The 25,739-nt window shown below is 52.2% G+C and overlaps 1 protein-coding gene across 1 annotated transcript in view; it reads left to right on the top strand.

Moving 5' to 3' along the window:
* Positions 1-3,784, top strand: part of SYK (spleen associated tyrosine kinase) — an 81,473-nt gene extending 77,689 nt beyond the window's left edge. Inside the window, exon 14 of the mRNA XM_055127509.1 lies at positions 2,378-3,784. Within this exon, the coding sequence (XP_054983484.1) occupies positions 2,378-2,450 (73 nt within the window). The 3' untranslated portion in view covers positions 2,451-3,784. The remainder of the gene's footprint in view (positions 1-2,377) is intronic.
* The last annotated feature ends 21,955 nt before the right edge of the window (positions 3,785-25,739 follow it).

Below are 25,739 nucleotides of genomic sequence, written 5' to 3' on the forward strand. Positions count from 1 at the left end.
AGACTCAGTCCCAGACCCTCCAGCTTTGGCCTCCTCGTGGCTTCTAACCTCAGGAACTGGTCCAATAGCTCCTCCTGTATATCTGGGTGAGCCACGGGGGTTGAGTTTCTGCAGAGTAGAAGCAGTGATAACAGACAGCGTCAAAGGTTAAAAATTCCTCTTAGCAAACCTTCATTTTTCTTCCAGCGAAACTGTCTTTCTGCAGGTCTGGTTTTATTCCAATAGTGCCTTAGGAATGCACAAAGGGTTATGAAAGCTGCATGAGGGTTTGGCTGTGGTCAGGGGCAGAGCACTTGTCTTTGCCTGTGAGCCCTGGGTCTGGGGATTGGCCATGCAGAACTGGAGCTGAGCTTTCAAAACTAAACAGTACATTCTGGGACTGGAAAGATGGTATGGGGGTCAAGGTGCATGCAAGGCCAGTCTGATCCCCGGCACCACATGCTGCGCCCCCAGGCCCTGGGGACCGCCAAGCACTGCCTGTGTGGCTCTGATGACCTCTGGGCACCCCTGAAGGGCCTGGTGGTTCGCTGGCACCGTGGATCTGGGCAGCACTGAATTCTTCAGTCTTTGCATGGACCCACATGCTCAGCTGGCCAAGAATCAAGAATCGTTAAGAGTGGCCCCCCACTGGGCACCACTTGGGAGCTTCCCCCCTCAAAAAAAACTAATGTTCTTAGGCACGGCAAGCAAAGAAAACTAAAAGCCACCAGGAGCTGCTGCAGCCATCTTGGCGTTTTCCTGTAGCCCTGGGAGACCTTTGGATGTCCTGGACAGACCTCAGGGGGACTTGTGCTGAGGCTGCCCAGTCCCCTCCTTGCCCCAGAGTCAGCTGCTCTCCCTCTGAGCGCGCTGACCTTGAAGAGTCCAGCCAGTCACTCAGCCACGCCCACTGCCCAGGCCCACCATGTTGCGGGAGGACTGGCCAGCAACCCCCAGAGGGCCCAGGCCCGGCCCGTAACAGGCCCTGCAGGAGAGGGAAGGGGCAGCCACCTAGAAACCGCTGGGAAGCAACTGTGTTCCAGCCTTGTTCCCAGGAGGTGTGGCTGGGTCTGGGTTCAGGCGTCCCTGTGCGGGTTGTTGGTGCTGGCTGCCGAGTGACGTGAACCCTGCAGCAGGTTCTCGAGTGTCCTGTGTGCGTCTGTAGGGCAGTGGCTAGCTCAGGTGCTGTTCTGTCATGTTCACTTTGGCTCTAGAAGTTTAGAAGCAGGAGGGAAATGGCCCATGCGGGTGGACACACATGTCCACAGTGCACACTCCTGCCCGGCGTGCTCACCACTTCCCCTTCTCGAATACTAGGTGGTCTTTAGAGTTACGGCCCCATAGGGAGGCTAAGGGGGAGGCCTGTGTCCCCAACTTAGCCAGAGCAGGTTAATTTAATTGCCAACGGTTTAACAATGGATTTTTGCTGGCTCTAAAAAGCTGTAAGTGAAAGCACTGATTTTGCTACAAAACAACCCATTTTGGTGCAATAAAAATGCCTTGCCCTTTTCATGGTGAGTGACACCAGGTCCATGCATGTGCTTCCTGGTTTCTGGACACCAAGGCACAATCATACAAAGCTGGAGTGACGGGTAGAAAAGGCTTAATGTGGACCATGTACACAATGGTACTTCCAGATCTGTCTCCATGACTGGGCTTCTTTCCACACTGGTAATAGAGCCCCCAGATATTGCCACTCAAGGAAAATAACTCACGGAGAAGAGAGCGTTTGCAGCTAAACATCTTCTTTCTGCTGGTCCTGTTCAGTTCAGCTGTGTTAGAGGAAGCCAATGTGTCTGTAAAATCTTGCTCAGAGGCAGGTAAAACACCTTTTACTGTCATTATCACACGTGTTTACCTCACCTGCCAACAATGATGGCCTAGTAGGATGAAGATCAAGAATTGACAGTACCTGGGTCTTTGCTTCCTCAGTAATAAGTGTGGGGTTTGTATTAAAGGCACAGTTTTAGAAGACCGGGCAATCTGACTGGAATCTGAGGAGCAAAAGATTAAGCTGTGCCCATATTTTTTTTCATAAATGAGAGACATTGAGTTAAGTGTCAGTTATATGCTTGTAGCATTTTTGCCCTTGAGGGTTTCCAGACATATTCTGTTTGCTGGAGCACAGGAGCACTGCTGTGATCAGAGGGTGAAAACCTTGAACTTCTAGCACAAAACTTCTTCACTCAAGTAGATAGGAGTTGACTGGGGATCTTACTAGGTGCAGATCAGGGCTCTAGAGGTACAGGGTAATTTGGTTTGATTTTCCAGATTTCTGGGGAACTCAGTGCTAAGGGGCTGCAAATTCTTAAGGATGTCTCCAGGGAAACGACCATGCATCCTTAGGAGCAGAATCCCAGCATGGAGACAAACAATAATGTTTCCCTTCCCTTCCCAGGGTGGAGAACAGACCCGGTTTTGTAGCAGTGGAACTGCGGCTGCGCAATTACTACTACGACGTGGTCAACTAAGACTCACCCCCCACCCCGCCTGCCTTGGCTGCCACCAGCCAGCAAGGACAATATTCCAGTGCACGGATTTCTGGGTCTCCATCACTCTCTGCCCCTGCGGGAGAGCCTGCCCTGCACGGACTTTCCTCTGGCTCTTATTCCCCAAAGTGTTGGAACACATCAGAACTCCTGAAACACGCCGTCCATAGAGCCAACCTGCCCAGATGAGCCATAGGAAGTAAGAAGAACAACCAAAGCAAAAGCCGTATGTTCCTTCTTGGCCTCTCTGGGACAGGCATTGCCTGCCATGCAGCTCCCCAGCCCGAGGCTGCCTGGGGCCCTGACGCCCAGGCCTGGAGACATCGCCACCTTTGGGGAGCAGGAAGCAAGAAGAGAAAGGGGCTCCTGAGCATGTCACCTACAAACCACAGGACTGATGCCTGACATGGGAAAGATTTTTCCTGGTGTTGAAAGGGCTTTCAGGCTTAAATAGGTAACCAGTGAACGCGGGATGGAAACTCTGGCTGGAAGACTACTGCTGTGTTTGCTCTGTTGGTTCTGAGTTAGGAGGGGACCCTTAGAATGATCCGGAATGATTTATGCCTCTGGAAAGCCTCTCTCCTGTACACTCTACAGGAGTGGAGACAGGAAATGAAGTTCCTTATGGGACCACCAGGGGGAGGAGGGCTGCCCGCTCGCCCCCAGCCTGACAGGCAGCAGGGAGAGGAGCACTGCCATCTGTGTACTGTGCCTGTGCTAAAGAGAAAGTGGAACCAGAAGTCCCTCTCCTGGTATTCAGAGCAGGGGGCAACTGGGTGGGCAAGCCAGCTGAAGGTAGGTTTCTAAAGCATTCACTCAGAACAAGTCCTCACGCCCTGACCTCCGCCCCAACCTGGCCTTGCTGAGTTGGACCTTGGGTTGGAGATACCGACCTGAGATTGCAGCGCGAGTCCCCAGCTGATCCTGGGCTGGTGTCAACCCGATACACATCACCTTCCTGTTCACGGCAGTCTTGCTCTGGCCTTGCAAAGTTAAAGAGCTCTTTAGCATTATTCTAAGGTTTGTTGACACCCATAAATTTAGATGGGCTCCTCAATAATTGCACTTGTGACATTTTTCACTTGACAGAGGGTAGAGATTTTACTCACAATAAAGCCAGGATTGGAGAAACCAAGAGACATGAGTCACTGGAAGAATGTATTTTGATAATATTTTAGAAGCCAGCCTGTGGGCAGAGCTCAAAGGTCTGGAATGCTTTATGTTTCCTCACTTACGCAGACAGCATCCTGAGTACCACTCGAGAAGAACTCTGAGCACCAAGGTGGAAATAGTTCCTGAGCATCTCTGGGCCTGGTCCCCACACCAAAAAAGAGAAATAAAAAAGAGGATTTTGGAATCTGTGTATGGGTGTTTTGCATTTGCTACCTGGTAGCATAGTCATATTCCAGAAAGAGTCACACATGTGTGCAAGAAAACACACACTTGAATGTGCAGCACATACGAGTGTATGCTCACCACATGCAAATACATGTGTTCTTACACAGCACACAAATACATGCATAGTCCACATGTGTGCATGTGACATGTGTAGAGATGTACATGCATTGTGTGCAAAGTGCACATAGCAACACAGACAGGTGTGTCTGTTGCATTCAACTGCACGTGGCATGCACAGCATACACATGTGTGCACAGCATACACATGTGTGCACAGCACATATATGCATGCCTAGCACACACATGCATGTGCATGTCCCTCAGAACCACTTGGCAGGTAAGAAAAGAACCTTCCTCCATCGGGCGAGTCCAGTGGTCCTGTGTGTGGTGGCCACAGGATGTGGCGGCACGCGCTGATTCTCTAGAGACCTGAAGGCAGTGCTGTGTATGCAGGCGTCGGAAGGCCCGTCCCAGGGCAAGAGGGCCCACAGGGTGGGCAGGGCAGGGCTGGGTCCCCTTTCAGTCTGGGGTGATCAGAGCCAGTGCTCCCTCAAGGGCAGCTGTGTCTGGAGATGGGCCTGGGGCCTGGGACTGGAGGCCTCAGGGCACACATGGGCCCGGTGGGTGGCGCCGTCTGGGGGTAGTAGGCCCCGCATACACAGCTCCTCCCTCCCTGCAGCCCTGCTCCTGCCCCCGGCCCTCCCCACACAGACAGTGGCCCCAGAGCCCCTGGGAGCACAGCTCAGTGGAGCCCCTGCCAGCAGGCTCCTGGCCCTCGGGTGCAAGGACCCTGCAGAGGGGCGAGGAGCCGCCTGCAGCCCCCAGGCTTGGCGTCCACACAGAGCTCCCAGGCATGCTGCAGCTGCAAGGTGCGTCTTCGCTGGGCATTTCCTCAGGTCCCTCAGGTGCCCGAGAAGGAGGCGGACAGTGGCACAGGCATGAAGAGAGGGGACGCGCCCTGTCAGGGACCCCAGCCTGACAGGCCCTGTCAGTTAGGGGTCATCTCTCTGTTCCTCATTTGCCACAAGCCAGCCTGGGGCCTGCTCACGGGGTCTCCTGCTCATCGCAGTCTGTCTCTCTGTCCCTCTGTGTCTGTCTTTCCTCTCACGCACCAGCACACGAATGACGAATCTGCTTCAAAGCCACCGACACTCGCATTCTGACCCAACAGAAGGACACAGGGTGCACACCTGATGTTCCAGTGAAGCATGTTCTGTGCTTTTTGCTCTGTGCTATTTGCACGGCCACTTGCTGCTCTGCTGTGTGACCAAATTCACCTTAAGGAAGAAAAGCTTTTCCAGAGCCACGGGATCCAGTCAGCGGCCACCCCACGCCCAGCTTTCTGGGCACGTTACCCTCCCCACCCAGCTGCCACCTCCTCCTCACCTGTCACCCACAGGGACAGTGCCAGGAGCCCCTGTGTCTTGGACTGTTCCCTGAGCTCTGAGCCAGGGGTCTCCACACATGCTTCTTCTCTGTTCACGCTCCCTTTCCCACAGCTGTCACCAGGGTGTCTGGAAGAGCAGCACCGTGGACTAGCCATGGACTCACAAGCACCCTCACTCTGCAGCTGTCAGAACAAGGGACTAGGGGCCCAGGGAGCCCCGCTGCAGCCTCCTCTTCCCCTTCATCATGTCTGGGGACACTGGACCCCGAGGAGAAATAACCAGAAACCAAGCCCAGATCTCACCCCACTCCACGTGTGGCTTGAGCAGGCAGGCACAGGCCTGGAAAGGAGAGCCCAGTCCCAGGGAGACGAGGTCTGAGCCTGGGACACTGGGGCTGAGCTGAGGGGGTGCAGGGTCCCCTGGAGCCAGGGAGGGTCAGTCCAAGAAGGAACTTCTCACTTGCTCTTCAAGCCCGTGTTTTCCGGAGAACACATGGCTCACCTTCTTGTCACAGTGTTTCTTTACTTCCATATTTCCATTCTGGAGAAGCCTGTGTTCGCTCTCAAACACTCATCTTGCTTTTCTTCCCCTCACAGCTTTCTAAATAATTTTCAATAAAATTATCTTAGTTCACAAAAGAAGGAAGGAAGGAAGGAAGGAAGGAAGGAAGGAAGGAAGGAAGGAAGGAAGGAAGGAAGGAGGGAGGGAGGGAGGGAGGGAGGAAGGAAGGAAGGAAGGAGGAAGGAAGGAAGGAAGGAAGGAAGGAAAGAAGGAAGGAAGGAGGAAGGAAGGAAGGAAGGAAGGAAGGAAGGAAGGAAGGAAGGAAGGAAGGAAGGAAGGAAGGAAGGAAAGAAGGAAGGAAGGAGGGAAGGAGGGAGGGAGGGAGGGAGGGAGGGAGGGAGGGAAGGAGGGAAGGAGGGAAGGAAGGAAAGAAGGAAGGTAGGAAGGAAGGAAGGAAGGAAGGAAGGTAGGAAGGAAGGAAGGAAGGAAGGAAGGAAGGAAGGAAGGAAGGAAGGAAGGAAGGAAGGAAGGAAGGAGGGAGGGAGGGAGGGAGGGAGGGAGGAAGGAAGGAAGGAGGAAGGAAGGAAGGAAGGAAGGAAGGAAGGAAAGAAGGAAGGAAGGAGGAAGGAAGGAAGGAAGGAAGGAAGGAAGGAAGGAAGGAAGGAAGGAAGGAAGGAAGGAAGGAAGGAAGGAAGGAAGGAAGGAAGGAAAGAAGGAAGGAAGGAGGGAAGGAGGGAGGGAGGGAGGGAGGGAGGGAGGGAGGGAGGGAGGGAGGGAGGGAGGGAGGGAAGGAGGGAAGGAAGGAAAGAAGGAAGGTAGGAAGGAAGGAAGGAAGGTAGGAAGGAAGGAAGGAAGGTAGGAAGGAAGGAAGGAAGGAAGGAAGGAAGGAAGGAAGGAAGGAAGGAAGGAAGGAAGGAAGGAAGGAAGGAAGGAAGGAAGGAAGGAAGGAAGGAAGGAAGGAAGGAAGGAAAAGTCGCACTGTGCTGGGGAGAGGACAGGGGTTAGGCCTTGCACCCCACTGACTGGGTTCAGAACACCGTCAGGGAATGGCTCCTGCCTTGGAGGATGCTTCCCTGAGCTCAGTCCCCAAGGGCTGCCTGAGAGGGTGCTGTACAGTCCTGGGTGCCCGGAGCATTTGCTTTGGTAACCAGATATGTGCACAGTATTATTTCCGAACACTCTTAGAAGTCAAAGATGTGTTTTGTTTCAAATCAGAAAGCGAGTCAGTATTGAGAGTCCTTGCTGATGCCTCACTGAGCAGCTGAAGAGCCAGGGCAGATAAGAACCCCAAGGAAGAGGCCACGGTTGCTCTGTTCATCACACCCACTCCCGGCCCGGCTCCGTGGCAGACCAGCGCAGCCCTGCAAGGCCAGCTCTGGGGCGTGGCCACAGGTGTCTGCACTGATCTGGGGGATCAGGTGCAGGCACTGGTCCCTGTGGAAGTGCCCCAGGGGTTAAGACACACCCCCTCCCCGTGGGTGGAGGCCTGCTCACCCATGCTCTGACTTGAACTAGTTGGAACCTTCTGGAGCCTGGCCAGAAAGTGGAAGGCCCAGGCAGGCAGCACTCTCTGACAGACTGGGCTTCTTCTCCACTCCGGACCAAGGGGTATCAACCACTCTGCCGTCGCAGACCCCTTGGGCACCCCCAAAGTTCCAGAGTGTTCTCTGACGAGTGCGGGCTCGGAATTCTCTCCGCTGACAGGTGGGTTCGGTGTGGAGTCTCCTGTCTGTGCCCTGGGAGAGCAGGACCCTCCCCAGCCCGGAGAGGTCACATCTCCCCCTGCTAGGACAGCGCCGGGGACGGGCTGCGCCCTGGAGCCTGCTCTCCCCTCCGCCCACAGAGTTCAGCCCGTGGTGACTTGAGCAACCCCAGGGCCTTCTGCGCTTGGGAGAATCTGGAAGGTACCAGCGTGTAAGTTCACCTGCCCTGCGCCATCTCCAGACCCGGGAGAAACCACAGCAGTCAGCGCCTGAGGGGGAGCCCCCCGCAGCCTGGCCGGTGTGGAATGGGAGCACTGCACCGTGTCTTTACAGAGAACTCCGGGGCCCCACTTGTCACTGAACTCCAGGCCCCAGTCTGGAATTTTGGGGGTGCCCAAGGGCCCTGTAATGGCAGAGTGGTCCAAGACGGGGTCCCTCGGGTGCTGGTGTCTGTTGCACACACAACTCTGGGGACAGCAGAAAGGAAGACGCTTCCACCCGTACCCCAGAATTCCATCCTGTTCACCTCGCGCGGGGCGCCCGGGGCTGAGGCTGCTCCCCGTGTGCCGAATGGCACAGCTGCGGAGCCCAGTGCCAGCGTCTGAGGCCTCTGAGCCCTGGGGTCTCCAGGGACGGCCCCGCGAACCCAACAATACGGAGAGACTCACGAGGCCTCATTCCCCTGGGTCATGGTCACCCCAGGGGTCCCCGCACGTGGGCTGGCCGCCTCTCCCAGCAGAACTATTCCTCTGCCGCAGAAACTGCCTCGCCCGCGGGCAGCTTGCTCCTGTGGGCCCAACCTCTGCGGAGGTGAGAGCGGGAGGAGAAAGGAGAGGACAGGCTCAAGTCTGCAGGGTCAGGCGGTCCAAAGGGACTCAAGTCTGCAAGGTTCTGTGGCTCCCGGCAGGACGGCCCGTATCCGGCGCGGCCCACTAGGGGGCGCCCGACACCAGGCGCAGGTGAGACGTTTCCCCGCGCGCGGAGGAAGCCGAGGAGCCGGGTGGCAGTCCCCGGTGCAGGTGCAGAGAGCCGGAGCCCTGGTGTGTTTTCAGGGCCAGGGTGGCAGCTGGTGACTCACGTCAAGGACGCACTTGCAAATCTTGCCGCGAGGACCGGGCGGGAAGCCGCGGGTGCTCCCGTTAGAGACCTTGACGGCGTTGACCTTGGAGCACTCACTCGGGCGCGGGGAGCTGGATGCCTGGGGACAGCAGCGCCAGCGGGTGGAAGGGGTCAGCCCCGCTCCTGGAGGGTCCCTAGGCCCGGAAACGCTCGGCTGGGTGGGGACGGAGCGTCCCCGTGAAGGACCCTGGCCGTGTTGGCTAAGGCCCAGGTCTGAGACCAGACCTCCTGACCCCAGCGGCTGAGGGGCGGGATGGAGGCCAGGGCCCCCCCCCCCCCCCGGAATCCCCAAGGGAGCTGTGGCTCCTGAGGGGCCACACATGTGCAGGCTCGGGGCCCCCAGAGCCACCCTGCGGGGGACGCAGGGTCACAGCGGTGAGGGCTCAGCCAACGTGGGCACGTGCTGGCAGGGACCCCGGACCGTCTCCGTCCATGCGGTTCTCGCCTCTCCTCTAGGCTGTTCCTGCCCGTGGGGATGGGCTGCCAGACGGATCTGGATGCGGCTGTGGTCCCTGCGTGTCCTCGTTGCTCCCACCTGTCACCTGGTCTGGCTTGGCGTGCAGAGGCCACAACTCCCCAGGCCTGATGGAGAAGCAAGTGGACGCTGAGGGTCGGGGATGGGTTGCGTAGACTCTCCCCACCCCTGCAGCAAGGCATGCTGGGCCCCCACCCAGCCAGGCTAGCTGAGCGGGGCCCTGAGAAGTGTGCTGGTCTCCCGGCCTGGCCCGGCCATCGTGGCCACTGGAACTCAAGGGTCCTGGGGGACACACAGGCACCAGGTCGGCTGCTGGCCCAGCAGGTCCCTGAAACTGCACCCGAGGCTCTGATCCAGGCAGGCTCTAGGGTCAGTTTCTCCACAGGCTTTCGGGGCTGTGCTGAGTGAGGCTCCTGGACACAGCGTGGGGCCACAGCTGCCCCAAAGGAGAGCACCAGGGCAGGAAAGGGACACTTGGCATCCCCTCCCTCTGCAGGAGAGTCCTGCCTGCTGTGGGAAGTGACTCCATGGGTCCGGGTCGCCTTCACTGGGGACTCTCAGGGCGTACTCCTGACCCTATGCTCAGGGATCACTCCTGGTGGTGCTGCCAGTGGGTGCCAGGGATAGGGCTGGGGTCAGCAGTGAGCCTGGCAAGCGCCCTACCTACTGTCCTCTCTCTCTCTAGCCCCCTGTGTGTTTTTCTCTTTCTTTTTCTTTTTTTTTTAATTGAATCACCGTGACCTACACTGAAAAAACTTTCGTGTCTGAGTCTGTCATACAATGATCTAGCACCCATCCCTCTACCAGTGCACATTCTCCACCACCAATGTCCCCAGTACTCCCCCCATCCCACACCTCCTCCTGCCTCTACGGCAGACAGTTTCCCTCTTTCTCTCTCTGTTTATGGGTAATAAGGTTTGCAATACAGATACCGAGAGGCCATCACATTTGGTCCTTTATCTGCTTTCAGCACACTTCTCCCATCCCGAGCGATTCCTCCAACCATCGTTGACTTAGTGATCCCTTCTCTATTGCAGCTGCCTTCTCCCCCAGCTCATAAGGCAGGCTTCCAACCATGGAGCAATCTTCCTGGGCCTTGTGTCTACTGTCCTTGGGTGTTAGTCTCATATTATGCTACTTTATATTCCACAAATGAGTGCAGTCCTTCTATGTCTGTCCCTCTCTTTTTGACTCATTCCCTTAGCATGGTACTCTCCATGAGCATCCACTTATAAGCAAATTTCATGACTTCATCTTTCCTAACCACTGCATAGTATTCCATTGTGTGGATGTACCAAAGTTTCTTTAACCAATCATCTGTTCTCGGGCACTTGGGTTGTTTCCAGATTCTGGCCACTGTGAACAGTGCTGCGTTTCTTCTGGAAGCCACTCCCAGTGGCGCCCAGGACTTACTCCTGGCTCTGCACTCAGGGATCACTCCTGGCAGAGTTTGGGGGACCATAAGATGTGCCGAGGAATTGATCCTTGGTTGTACAGTGCCCTGCCCACTGTACTATTGCTCTGTGAAACGCCCCATTGTCTCTCAACTGTGTGACTTTAAATAAGTCATTCCACCTCTCTGAACCTATGTGGACAGCAGCTGCATCTGCCTGCCCCATCCTGACTTCCTGTGTGCTGGGCATGGATGGACAGTCCAGAGTGGGCCGCCTTGCTCCCCCACGGCCTCCCACATGCAGGGACCTGCTCACAACCCCATGGTCAATCTTAGGTGGCGTCTTCAGAAGACACAGATACTCCGAAGAGCGCCTGAGCCTGGTCCCAGGTGATGTACTCTGGTCACAGCACACTGTCCAGCTGCAGCCTCCTTCTCCTTCCCCTGGGCCCTTCCTGGGGGTTCCTCCATGGCTAGCACGTGGCTGGGCCCCACGGCTGCCGCTCGGCCGGCCACAGTGAGGGTGAGGACGGTACCCCCAGCCTCAGCCCAGACAGCTCACTCCTCACCAGAGTTGGGTGGGCTCAGGCCCAGGGGCCCTGGACGCTCTGAGAGAAGCTTCTGTGACTGGCCACTGGCCACTGCTGCCCCCCCCCGGAAACCGCATCAGTCCGGATCAGTGGGTCCTAGAGTCCCCGTCCATACAGCCCCCAGGTCCCAGGGCTGCGCGTCACGGTGCTGTGACTCAGGTTCCCCCTGGAAGGGTCGGGACTCTACACACTTCTGGCCCGGCGTGAGGCAGCTGCGGCGTAGACGGTGCCCGGTTCCGTGGCTGCTGCCGTGAGAAAGGGGCCACCTCCGCACCGGCACGGACGCTGTTTCTGTTTTTGAATGACTGGCCACGGAGATTCCGCACACACAGGCTCTTTCCAACCACACAGACCGAAGCATGTCCCGGCCTCCTCCCTCCCTCGCCGCCCTGGCTTCCGCCATCCAGCACCGCGGCAGGCCCCACACAGACCCAGGAGCCAAGGGCCACCAGAGGACGCTGCTGCCTGCGAGAGCTGGGGCAGGTGAGAAGCTGACAAGCCCCTGAGGGGCACAGCAGGAGCCCTGCGGCCTGGGCGGGGTCTCCCCTCTCGGACACATGCGGCTTTGGTCCATGAGACAGGTCTGGTTTCTCCTTGCGACAACGTTGTTTCACTTGCACACACCAGGGGGCCTGCTTGGTGCCGAGTTCGTGGGGGCTTTCACCCACCGTGAACAGGCTGTGTGAGCGGAGAACCACGAGCAGGCGGTCAAAGACACAGCTGGCCTCCAGCAACTCCTCCGTGCTGGCCTCTGGGGGGAGCTGTTGACCTCTAGGGAGGGGATATTCCAGGTATGACCTTTGGACACTCAGGGTCCCGACTCCATGGTGCCATATGCCCCCAGCCCAGACCCTCACAGCCTGCACTGCTGCTCCTGTCCGGGGCCACAGCCCCCTTCTCAGGAGTTCCAAGACCCCTGCCCAGAAAGCACATTCAAAACACACAGAGGAGCCAGGGCAATGGAGAGCACTGCGGGTAGAGCATTGCCTTGTATGTGGCCTATCTGGCTTCAATCCCCGGCAGCCGATACGTTCCCCCAAGCACCACCAGGAGTGATTCCTGAGTGCAGAGCCAGGAGTAACCCCTGAGCATCACCAGGTGTGGCCCAAAATTAAAAAACCAAACAATAAAAGTACCTTCAGAGGGGGTTCAGCCAGATCCTCGGGACCACCAGTCCAAGGAGCATAGTCCTGCCCACTCTCTGGCCCCTGCAGGCAGCTCGTTCTGTCACCATAAACTAAAAGGCCTCGGGAACCTCCCTCCTTCCCACACATCCCTCCTTCCCTGACATCCCCGCCCAGGTGCCCTCCCTGCACCAGGCACCGTGAGGAGCAGGTCTTCCGGCTGTGTGGGCCAAGTGGCATCTGCCGCTCCCTGGCTGACCCGACCTCCTGGGTGTCCCCCAGTGGGTACCAGGCCTTCCACATGTACCCGCAGGCGGGACCACGCCACCGGGCAGGCATCAGCTGGCTTTTCTCGTGGATGCCTTGCCCAGGCAGAGAGAAGGAAAGGACAGAGCCCGATCTCAGGCCCTTCTCCGGCTTCAGGGGGACACACGAGCTTGCTCGACCAACCTGAATTGTTCGTATAATAGCTCTAGCCTTGATCGGCCCAATGAGAGATCCCCACGCGTGTGTTGGGAGGCTCTGTGTGTTACGATGTTTACATGACTGAGTTTGTGTCCATATCTATATATATGTATTTGGGGTATGTGAATATTTCTGGACTCTGCTGGTGTATGTGTGGATGTATACCACTGTGTGTGTCGCTGTGACCAGCATCTGTGTGTCTATGTATGTCTACCTTCATCTTCATGTGTGTTTATTGTATGCATACAATAAGTATGTACCCTTATCTATGTGTGTGTGCCTGTATATGTGCTTATTCATATGTCTGTCTACATGTGAAACTTTGCATATATATTCCTCTGTACCCCCTGTATGTTTATCTGTATTTCTGTGTCTGCATGCCGTCGTAGGTGTGAGTGCTCATAGACCTGTCTTGTGTGTGCCTCTGAATGTTCATGTGTGTGACTGTAGTTGTGCATCTGCGTGTGTGTTCCAGCAGGTGTGGTAAGCACTCAGAGTTGTGTCTGCTTATCGCCCACACAGGAAGCCCATCTCTAATAGCAATTCAGACTCTGGACACACTCAGAGTCCAGCCCGCCCTAGCTAGCCTGCTTGGGTTTCTTGCACGGGGCACTGGAGCAATGCACACTAGTGTCCACTTGCCCTCACCCTGCAGCCCACCTCCCACGGCCTGCAGGACTAAGCTGCATCCCTGCCTCCGGTGGGCTGGCCTGGCTCCAGAGTCTGGGCATCTCCCAACTAGACTCCACTGTGCCCGGCTGTGAGCATCTCTGCCTTCCCATTTCCTAGACCAAAGGAGGATACAGGACACGGGTCTGAGAACATCTTGCTGTTTGCTTAGAAGAGGGTCCTGCCTGCAGGGGTTGTGCCTCAGAACCTGTGCCCAGTGGGGTGCAGGTTCTTGGGGCCGGAGACATGTCACTGTGGGTAGGACGCTTGCCTTGCATGTAGTCAACCTGGGTTCAACCCCCAGCACAACATGTGGTCCCCTGAGCCTGCCACGAGTACTTTCGGTGGCAGATACAGGAGTAAGTCCCATGCTCTGCTGGGTGTGGCCCCAAACAAACAAAAAAATAAAGACAAAGAGGTGTAAGTTCCTGACAGAAACTTCCTGGCACTGCTGTCCCCTGTCTCATCTCTCAGTTCTCACCATAAACTGCTTTCTCTCTCTGCTCAAATTCCGTTTTAGCTCTCAAGTTTCAAAATAAATATTTTAAAGCTGTGCTCTGCAGTGAATTTGGTCCTTTGGATCAAGACTGGCTACCCCATCGTAGAAGTTAAAATACACAACACTGTTCAAATAGTAGGAACTGAATTTTTGTCTTGTCTTGGATTTTCATTGCTTTGCCATGGTGCTTTGGTTATCTACTGGTGGCCTGAGAGAGTTAAACATGTCATTAAATGCATGAATTTTATACTGTTCAATGCCAACACAAATGCAAACATGTTGACATGCATGAAGAACCACTGGCACTTATATTTTACAGTTTATACAGAGCTATTTAATACTTACCAGAACAGAGGGGATTCTGCACAAAATTCAATTCCTTTCAAGTGTAGGTGTGCAATTAATGCTTGAAACTTTGTTCTTATTGAAGCGCCATTTGTTAAGAAGACTGTATATGAGCAAGAGAGAGAGTACAGTGGGTTGGGAGCTTGCTTGCAAATGTATAGCTCACCCAGGTTTAGTTCCTGGTGCTGTTTTATTGTCCCCAGGGTACTACCAGGAGTGATTCCCGAGCATAGGTCCAGGACTAAGCCATGAGCACTGATAGTGCTTTTGGACTAAGCCAAAACCACTGTTCTGTGGCCCCCAAAACAAAAATACTGTATAGGCATTACATGCCCTGCATTCAGCATCTGTGCACACTCCATCACTGTCACCACCAAAAGTCTATCCTGCTCTGTCATGATGTAAGTTCAGAGGTCAAATTACTTAAGATTTCTTTTGGGGGGGTGGGGGTGGGGTCACACCCAGCAGCGGATTATATGATGCAGGGCATCAAACCCGTGTCAGCTGCGTGAATGACAAGTGCCTTATCCACTGTGCTATTACTCCAGCCCCCACTTAGACTTCCAAGGTGGTGATGACAGAGCGTTCCCCTTTCCAAGTGTGGACTCCAAACGAGTGCTCAGAACGACCCAGAGCAGGAGACATGCCTCGCTTAGAACCTAAACTAGGAGAACACGCATCTGTCGGAGCTGATTCTCCTTCCGCCTGGATTCTTTCTGTTCTGGAACTCCCGGGAAGCACACGATGAGACTCAGGGCTCTCCCCTCCGTGCGCCAACTTACCTTTCTCAATTCTCCTTCTGGTCTTGGTAAACACTCTTACGGGAATTCCTTGGTCTTCGGTTCCCCAATTCATTCGACGTACTTGTCTGCAATTTAGCTAATTGAGGTCTTTCCAACAATGGTTGTTTTTTTTAAATTTCAGAGTCAGAGCTGTGAAATGTGACTCTTTTCCACAGAAATCTTTGTGGTTTCATGTGTTTGGTTCTAGTACAGCCAGGCCCAGCTACAAGTGGACCAGCTGTGCTACCAGGGCATTTCAGTTCTCCTATTCCTTGTTGGGTACACCCAGATGTGAAAGGTGGTGGCACTTCTGCCTCTGTGTTTGTTTTGCTAGGATTCTGCAATGGGAAGACCCGACACTGCGTCCTCATACCACCTCACAGACAGAGATGAAACTTCTGGCGGTCAGTAGCATCCAGAGAAAGTCTAAACAAAGTACAGTACAAATAACACTCAATTGCACTTCTTTAAGTGAATCTCCTGACTTGAAGGAAACCATTTCCAGAGGTGGGAATTGGTTACACTCCAGTCTTTGTGTGATATCAGAGCAGAGGCCCAAAATTAGCACGTTCATGGCATTTGAGCACAAAACATAGAAAATGGCTTATTCCAGATCCCACGCCCACCGTTCCCAGGCACCAGGTGGGCCGGGGTTCTTATGGACCTGCCTTCCAGCTTCTGATCTAGAAATAAGTCATAACACCAATGTGGAAATACCTGCTGGTCTTAAAATAAGCCTGTGGGTCTCCGTGTTATTCCCCCTGCCCAAGTGCACTTGAGATTCAGCAGAGAATGAGGAAGTGGAAGTTTTGAATTGGTTTGTCTTCTTTTATCTGGGGAGGATGGTTCTTTTCATAAGGGCTCCTGAAAGGGAAATTGAATTTCTTCCTCTTAAGAGGTCAGTTTTACATGAATCAAGTTAATAATAACATACCCTAGATTAGAACCTCAAGACTTGCGGCAGGAGGCCTTCTGTTTCTCTGGCCCAGGAAGCTCCCTCCCCACCCCCCGTCAGGACTCAAGTACTAACACCTGGAACCACCCTCTGCTCTCTCTTACCCACTTTCCTTTGTTCTTTCCTGCGCATTCTAGAAGAACCTGGAATGTTCCATGGAAAGTTTTACCATGCTCTTAGGGGTTTCCGTTATTCTGAATCATCTGGGAGGTGAAAGCAGCAGTGGCCATGATCTTTGTTCACTTAATCGACTTTTGTGTTGGTGGCCTCAGAGCCATGGTCCCACAGTGCTCAGGAGCCCTCTGCAGCTGTCTTGGCCCTGAGCTGATCACTTATCACTCAGAAGAGAAAAAAGGGGTAGAACAAACTGCAGAAGAGCAGAGCGGATGAGATAGTGAACACAGGGTTAAGGAAGGGTCTTCCTAGTCCAGAGACCCTTGGGCCGTCCTGTCTACGCACCCTCCTACAAAGCAGGCCTTGCCACCTTTTCTCTGAAGTGCAAACGTTTCTGTAGCACATTGTCCCAGTGCATTGTTCGCTGATATCTCCCAAACTTCTCACCTTCCAATCAAACCAGAACCAGAGCAGAGACCAGAGGCACTAGCGCAAGGCCACTGCCTGCCCCCTCCTGGGTCTGGGCTCTCCATCCTGACTTCCAGTAGCAGAGTTAGATTCCTCAGGACTGTAGGTGACACAAAGTGGGTTTGTACTTGGATGTTTAGCTTCTTAGGCCCAAACCACGCACATGAGATTCTGTTTGGAGCTGAAGCCCGCGTCATCCTCATCCTGCTTTACAGTCCCCTTCGTCATGGCAGTGACCTGATTTCCCTCTGCCGTGGGCATTTACAGAGCCCACTTGTACTCACTGGGGGAATGTCAAGGGTGTTTTTAGACTCAAACAGCTGCTCATCTCTGAGGAATGTAGGGAACACACCAGGCACAGATCCACAAAACCTGCTGGAGGCCGTCCTAGGTGACCCCCATGGCAGCCCACCTGCCTTTTCTGGGCAGGAACTATGTCCTGTGCCTCAGAAGCTCTCACACTAGGGAGACAGTGAGTGATCCTTGAGGGCTGCTCACCAGTCTCTCCCCTGGACTTGTGGAATGATCTTCCAGAACCAAAGGGAGGTTCAGAGAGAGAAAGAGAGCGAGCGAGAGAGAGAGAGAGAGAGAGAGAGAGAGAGAGAGAGAGAGAGAGAGAGAGAGAGAGAAAGAGAGAGAGGAGCGGGGGGCATTCATAGGAAACAATTTTGGATCTAGCTCTGAACTCCTGTCCCAGGTGCATCTCTGGTCTGGAAGTTCACAGACATTCTAGCCATTCCTGCTAGTAAGTGAAGGGGAGGAGCAGGTGAGACCCTGGACTCATTCACAGACAGTCCTTGTGCTCAAGGACTGTAGCCAAAGGAAGAGCTTGGAATGAGAATAGTACATTAATTAGAAAACAATCATTTGAAAGGGTTTGAAAAGTTTGGCATAAATTTACCCATGGAAGTAGATTGAAATACGATGGATGAAGATCTGGTCTATCCCAGGGTGGGTAAGGTAGAAGGACCACTTAGACATTAACCACACACCAGATCAAGGAGGCACAGAGACCTTATGGGACACAAAAGGACAGTGACAGGCAGGCTTACAGTTACAACAGTCCATGTATGCCCATCTATATCACACTCCAGTCAACCCATAGCATCCTTCCTGAAAAGGAGTGATATCGGCATCCTTTGAGCTACTGACTAGCACAGTCCCCTTCAATAGTCAGCCTTGTATCAGCTTCCGGTAATCCTGAAGACCGTATTCAATGTTTCTCAATAATCCCGGGTGGCCCAGAATGCTTCTGAGACACACCCATGCACTGCACATCCCCTCCACTTCCATAACCATGAGTGAGACCCAGGCCCCATGGAAGAGATGCCTCAGTTCATTTACGTGTCAATTTGGCTGGGATATACGGTATTCAATTCCTTGGTCAGACATGATTCTAGTTGTGTCTATGAGGATAGGCTGGATAAAATTGACATTTGGGTAGGTAGGTTGAGTAAAGATTATCCTCCCCATAGCAGTAGATGTTGTCCAATTAGTTTCAGGCTGGAAAAGAACCATAAGGCAAGAATATTGGAGAATATTTCTTCTGTGACTGAGTGTCATGTTTGGGGCATTCATTGGCCTTCTCCTGCCCTCGGTCTGGAAGCCATCAACTCCTGGTTCTCAGACTTGTATTGGGATTACACTTCCCACTCTCCTGCGATTTTCAACTTGCAAACATTAAAGCCTCAGAACTTCCATAGTCCTGCACGTTGATTACCCATAAGGACATCATTTCTCAATCTTCTATTGGCCTATTTTTCTGGACAACCTTGGAGAAAGCAGTCCAATTTCCTTGTCTGTCAATGGAAGAAAAGAAGGAAGTAGATCCCCTCTGAATGGCACAATCATGGGTTCTCCCCACTTATCCACCCTATCTTCCCTGCAGGTAGAGGACAAAAGATGAGTTGAGACTAAGGAGGAACTGGCTCATCACTGTGAGCTAACTTGGCTAATTTCCCCATCCGATGGCTGACCTGAGAACTCTCAAGTAAAGGATTGCCTGGGTCCTCTCGGCAGACTGGGAGAGCAGTAGGGAGGTGTTCACATAGACTGCTTTGAGTGAAGAGAAGAGAGGGCAGTGTCTCAACTCAGCAGGACTCCCTGTCAGTAAATCAGCTGCTGGACTTTCCCCAGCACACCTCAGTGTTCATGAGGGACCCGCCACTTGAATATTCTCCACCCAATGGAGCTCAAGCAAGGACTGATGACAAGACCCTATACCTCACATGCCCCAGTGCCAGAGAAGGAGCTGCTGGGGGAGAAGAGAAAGCTCATGCTCTCACCTCCATTCCAGGCTGACAGGGGAGCCCCATGAAAGAAGGGTAGAGAGAAACACAGCTCTGTCCTGAGACCACAAGTGTCAGCGGAGCGAGACTGAGTCTTGGTTATTGCCAACCCTACTCCAAGATCCTGTGGGAATCACTGCAGTGTCGAAGGTTAAAGCAGTGGGCTGAGGGAACAGTTGCAGGTCACTGAATGGCCAAAGATAAAACCACCTTGGGTTACTAGCACCACAATTCAAACCATTTGTATGCCTCTATCAATTTTCTTTTCTAGGAAGTATTTCACAAGTGTTAAATCAGTGCTGAGGATGACGGAATTAAAAGGGCAAGATGAGTATCTCCAGCCCAAGATGGTGTCACATCTGCGGGTGAGCCTCAGAGACCCCTTCATTCAGAGATAGGACAAGGGTGCGCATTTCCCCAGTGCCACTCAGGAAGCAGTGAATCAAATCACAACATGAGATGGAAATATTGCAAAAGAACATGCTTGCTGCTGTTCTTTGTACGTAATATGATCATAGGCTAGGAGTCAAAAAGAAACTGAAAAAAATAGAAACACTAGGAGATAATAAGGGAGCTCTGACAAAAGTAATTTGCTGAAATAAACAGCATTTACCACACACAAAAATTCTTTAGAATATCTGAGGGTGGAACAATGCTACAGTAACACCAAACATAATGGAATCTGTGACTATGTCACTATAAATGGAGCCAGGAAAAAGAGCCAGGAAAAATATAAGAAATGAGAAGGCACTTTCTTACCTCATAGAAGCTCTTATTTATTATAGAGCAGGAATCAGACAAAGCCAAGTGACTGGTGATCTAAAACTTATTTTAAAAAATAACCGTGTGATCACTCATAGCCTATGAAGCCTAAAAGAGTTTCCATCGGGTGTATTTGAAGAGTTTGTTCTTAAAGAGTTTGTTTTACAGCATCATCAAATACAGTAGATCAAATATAGCCCTGGTAAAGGGTGAAGTTAGTATTAGACACTGAGTCAAATACTGTATGAGAGAAATAATCAAGATCCAAGAACAACTGAGTGTGTAGATAAAGTTGCCATTTCAAATTATGGGGGGGGGAATGAACTTTCAGGTTAACCTCGCTATTCATTTCATGGAGGAAAAAATGGGATCATTGACATACCAGTATCTTTCAAATAGTGGAAGCCTTTCTCTCCACACAAACCAATAGTTAATGAATAGATGGAAAGGCGCTGGAAAGATCATTTAGCAGTCAGGGCACTTGCCTTGCATGTGGTGAGCTCAGGTTCAATACCTGTCAGCACACATGGTCCCCCCAAGGCTCCCAGAAGTGACTCCTGAGTGCAGAGCCAGGAGTAAGCTCTGAGCACTGCCAGGAGCCTCCCCTCAAGAAGAAAAACAAACCAAAAATACTGGCATGCCCAGATTTTCCTTGCTTTATTTTGGGGGCATGGGGCTGGGTTGTAGTCCCAGTATCAAGACTCACTGGTGGTGCACCACATGATTCCTGGGTTGGAACCCAGGTTGGCCTCTTGCAAGGCAAGCAACTTACTCACCGTACTGTCTCTTCAGCCCCATGGCCCGATTTCCCGACTCACGAAGTCTGGGATGGAGAGTGGGACTCTGCACGTTAGACAAGTTCCCATGTGCTGGCCAAGCCCCTGACTGTAGACAGAAGCCCCCTTTCCTGGACCCGGGGCTCCTCTCTGATGCAGGCGCCATCTGACTGGGGTCAGCAGGGGTTTGAGTTTCCTGGGCAGAACTGTTGAGGAGCAGGAAGGACTTACAGAAACAGCTCCTTGCCCCGTGCCCTCATTCCCCAGGGGGACGTGCTCCTGCTGTGTGGCCCTGGCCCTGCAGGGGGCAGAGGTGCTGCACATCCCACCCCGGGATGCTGCAGGTCAACAGCAGAGCCTCTGGGGTCCCCTCTGCAAGCTTTCCCGGGGCTGTGTGGTCACTGGGCTGGAGTGGAAGCTCCCTCAGGTCAACTTCCCCAGAGGCCAGGGCTCATTTCCCATCCCTGGCAGGAGGATTTGGGACCCAGAACATTTAACAGAATGTCAAGGAAACTACAGAAGTGACAAGGAATGACTGTCTTCTGTCACAATTACGCTTCTTACGGTATAGAATATGAGGAAGCCTTTAAATCTAGGCCCTGTTTGTGCACTGTGTGTGGTCTGTTCATTGGGGAGGACCACTACACAGAGGGTCGCATTGATTAAATGATCCCCCGGAGCTGGCCCATATAACCTTTGCCACTAGCTTGTCAGCAACCACATATTCGCGTCCCAATACACACACACACAGAGAGCCATCATTCTTGGAAAATGAGCCTCCACACAGATGGAAGATGGGTCAGTGGGAGTATTACTGCCTGGCTTGACTATCTCAAAGTCAAGAAGTACCTCTGGGGAAGATGCCAGAAATGGGCCAAAGAGCTGGATCCAAAGCAGATGGGGTCCTGGGAGGGGCCTGGGGTTGCAATAAATTCCCAAACAGATGTGTGCAGAGGCAGAACACTGGGGATCATCTCAAGGCTGTTTCCTATGGGGCTCTCAGGATTGATCCCCATGGGGGCTGAGGAAGGAGCAAAGCAGGGAAAGAATGAGAACTGGGGAGACCCCTGCAGGCTGGGCTACCACGACCCTTCAGGCAGGTCTCAACTACAGGTCTGGATTGTGGGGGTTGGGGGCTTGTGGGACCTTGCAGTTTACGACCGAGAACCCTTGGCAGACCAAGGTTCCACAAACAGTGACACTTTCCGAACCATCAGGGTAGAAAAGTCCAGAAGCGGCAAAGAGCAATACCTCTCCCAGAGCCATTCACGGGGATCCGTCTTTCCAACGGAGACGAATAGTGTGGGAGTCTCACAACACGCAGTGGCGGCTGCCCCATAGTGACTGGAGAAGGAGCAGGATGTGGCGTGTCTCGTAGGCGTCAGATTTGGCCTGGGCATCACACGCACGGAAAGGGACAGAATTAACTCCTCAGAGATGCATCAGTGAACACACGCAGCTGTGCTAGCCTCAGTTCCTGGACTCAGTTCCCCGCCCTAAGACACAAGCAACAGGGTAAGGACCCTAAGTGTGGAGCTCGGGAACTGCAGGCTGCCACAGACCTCAAAACCACCCCCCCTTACACAGAGTTGAGGTGGTCAAGGTCCCTCATGCCAGCCCTATCGCCCTGGGCAGATTCTAGGGCCTGAGGGAGGTGTATGGAACGTTGTGATCTAGCAGTCATCAGAGCCCTAGTCCCAGCAGAGGCCACTGGGAAGGTCTGGGGGGGTAAAAGAAGGGCAGCATGTTCCCTGGGAACAGCTACTCAGAACCTGCCATTCGGGACCCAAAGGATCACAGAGCCAGCACAGCTGAGAGCAAAGGCTGCAAATGGTCTCTGTCTACGCTCACCTCGGGGACAGCCTGGGCTGCGGCCGTGGGTTGGTCTCTCTTCACTCACATTGCACATACAGGGCCTAGAAATGTCAAACTCTACACAGCGGGTTTGACAGAGACCCCAGGAAATGGGGCCAGTGGAGAGCTAGTGAGGTGCTGTCTCTGGAGCCAGCCCTGGGCAGCACCTCAGGAGAGCTTCAGGGGGTGTAGCTCAAGGAGCTGGGCCTCTGGCACTGGGAGGAGAAGTCAGCCGGGCTGCCCGGAGGTGGTGTTTCTTTCTTTTTTTCTTTTTCTTTCTTTCTCTTTCTTTCTTTCTTTCTTTCTTTCTTTCTTTCTTTCTTTCTTTCTTTCTTTCTTTCTTTCTTTCTTTCTTTCTTTCTTTTTTATTTTTGGGTCACACCCAGTGATGCACAGGGGTTACTCCTGGCTCTGCACTCAGGAATTACAGGTATTCAGAGGACCATATGGGATGCTGGGAATCGAACCTGGGTCGGCCGCGTGCAAGGTAAACGCCCTACCCTCTGTGCTATTTCTCCAACCCCTCTTTCTTTATTTATTCTTTTTTAATTGAATCATTGTGAGATAAAGCATTACAAGCAAATCTCTATGGACTAAATTGTACCTCCTCTGGAGAGATAGTACAGAAGGTAAAACCCTTTCCTTGTACTCAGTTGGCCTGGGTACAATCCCTGACACCCCATTGTACTCCCTGAGTCTACCTGGAGTGGTTCCTGAGCACAGAGCCAGGAGTAACCCCTGAGCACCACTGGGTGTGGCCCCCAAACAAAGTAAGAATCAAATAAATGGTGCTCCCAGTTTATAACTTGAAGCTTAACTCACAGTATTTAAGTGTATCTGGAAGTGGTATCTTTAAAGAGGTGACTAAATTCAATTAAACCATTAGAGAAAGAGTAGAGTCCAATCCAGAATGACCATGACCTTATAAGATGAAGAAATTTGGACACAGACACATACGTGTGAATACACGGGAGAAAATGATTATATAAACTAAGGAGAGAGAGGCTGAAACAGATTCTCGTTCTGGGTCACAGAAGGCACCTCCCCTGTCAAGACCTTGATCTTAGATTTACTCTGAGAATATTGTTCTGCTATAGGTACTCTAGTCTGCTATAGGTACCGTGTTATTGTAGCTCAAGCAAATAAGACACTATATGCAGCAAGCGAAGTCTACTTCCCACAAACCAATGAATTCCCATGGTCAATATATTCTCTGGAGGTGTAGCATTTTAGTTTAAGAATATGGACAGAAAAGAGGATGTATGCTCCTGACACTCACATCACGATGAGACAACGGACTCTGAGCCTGCCACACAGAACCACTCATTACGCAGCCTGCAAGCAACGTGAATCACCCCGTGACAACTTTCACATTTCTGATCATGAGCTCCATGGTATAATTAAACAACTGAAGAATTCAAGGTCTCTGGAGCATGTAGCTAACCTTTAGTTTGTGAATGTAGTTGCCATGAACACTTGTCCTTGATAAATACAGTTCTATGGTGTATAGCCTGAATTTTTGTTGCAAGCTGTGTCTACCACAACCTACTCATGTGGTAGCTAGAGACTCACAGACCTAGCAGGCAACCTCTGGCAGCATGTGTCATAGGATGCTGGGGCCTGAGGGATGGATCTTGGTAAATAGTTACTGATTTCCATATCAGTTTAAGGTGTCACCCTAGAGTTTAATTTCTCTGAAATTGGCTGCTGACTGAGGAAGTGAATGCCTTCATCATCGCGTCCTTTCAGGTTCAACAAAAAAAGCCTGACAAGCAGTTCCTGGAAAAGTTGTTCTGGGCCTTGCATCAAGTACAAAACACTTTTCCAGTGATGGATGCAGGGAGCCACTGACCCCTGGCTTTATCTGAACTGCCCACCAATTTGTTTCCCACATAACCCTGGGCGCCTCAGTGCCTGGGTTCTAGTTTCTCAAACATAAAGTCTATTTTTAGAAAACTTAAAATTATGTCAATCATATGGCATAGCTACTATAAACCTGCAAAGGTGTTCGCAACCTGACAAAAATCCAAGTTAACTGGCACTGGACCTGCAGTACCATGGGTCTGTGGTGGGATCAGAGCCGCCTCAGACACCTGGACTTAGATGAACAGACTGAGAGACGATGGTGCCTTGCTGGGTGAATACTCACTTTTCGGTGATGGGGGCTGTGGGTGAAAGGAAGCAAATGCCAGTTCAACAGGTCTGTTCACCTCTGCACCAGAAGTGCTGAAGCCCTCACCGAAATCCTCTCCAAATCTGTACTCAGCCCAAAGACTTCAGACAAAGGAAAATAATCCTTTTTTTTTTATTTTGCTTCCATCTTCATATAAACATGGTATAAAGGTTATTGAAGGATCTATAGTAATTAACTTAAGCAACAAGTAACCAATTGGTATATCAATTGGTGTGTCAATCATTCTTAAGTATGTCATCAGGAGTGGCTTCCTCTTAGCCTGGAGAGAAATGCTAAAGTCAAATCTCACATCATACCACAAGTGAATTCATCCTATTTATAAAGTGGGCAGTATACTCGCCTTGCATGCGGCTGACCTAGGTTTGATTCCCCCAGAATCCCATGTGGTACACAGAGAATTACTTTGAGTGATCCCTGAGCACAGAGCCAGTACGAAGCCCTGAACACCACTGTGTGTGAACCCCCCACCCCTCAAAAAATAACAGAAAGAGAGAGAAGATAAATTTTAAGTTCATATACATTCACGGTGCCATTATAGAATCCAAATGTCTGATACCTAAAACATACTCAGTGACATACTTCTCCTAGAGACGGTCTCATTTTGTCTTCTCTGCCAGTAAACATTGCAAGGTTTCTCACTGTAAAGTCAGAATCCCAAAAGGAAGATCTGCCACTCAAGAGATGAGAACTTAGATTGCATGCCACTCCCAGGGGAGAGAAACCAGTGCGGGACAAATGGGCTGACTCAAACCCAGCCAGGGGAGACTTGAGGATGAGATCCTTTCACAGAAACGTACCCCGCTGTACTTGTCACCCGCAGTTACCAATAGTGTTGTCTTGTAGAGAAATCAGAACACACACTGGTAGCTTGTTTTCAAGAACTTCACCCAGCGCCCAGCCTCCCACACTCAACCAAGGTGGTGACACGTGGGATGTGGCATGACTGTGGTATGCAAACTCAAGGCTTGGTCACAGGAGGCTCTGCAGCTTCCACTTCAGACTCTTGAGCCATTTGCTTTGGGACAGCCAGTCATCCGTCATGAGACTATTCCAACAAGTCTGTGAGGACAGTGGTGGGGGGAAATCAGGCCCAGTACAGTCCACTTCTCCAGGAAGAGACACTCCAGGTTTTAGGGGCACAGGGAAATAACCCACATCTGTCCACAATATCAAGAGAGGGCTCTGTCCAAACTGGACCCAGCCAACCAATCTGCTACTGGATGCCTACATCACAGGAACTGTGAAAAAGTCATAAATAAGTCTACTTTGTCTTATGTCACTAAGTTTTGGAATTATTCCTTGCACTGATATAGATCCCTAGCACATATTAAAAATATATTTGTACATATTTATTTATGAGATAATTACATATTGATAACTTATAATATGTTGAAAACTTAAACCAAAATG

Source organism: Sorex araneus, chromosome 2 (genome assembly GCF_027595985.1).
Source record: "Sorex araneus isolate mSorAra2 chromosome 2, mSorAra2.pri, whole genome shotgun sequence".
In the NCBI taxonomy this organism is placed as follows: domain Eukaryota; kingdom Metazoa; phylum Chordata; class Mammalia; order Eulipotyphla; family Soricidae; genus Sorex; species Sorex araneus.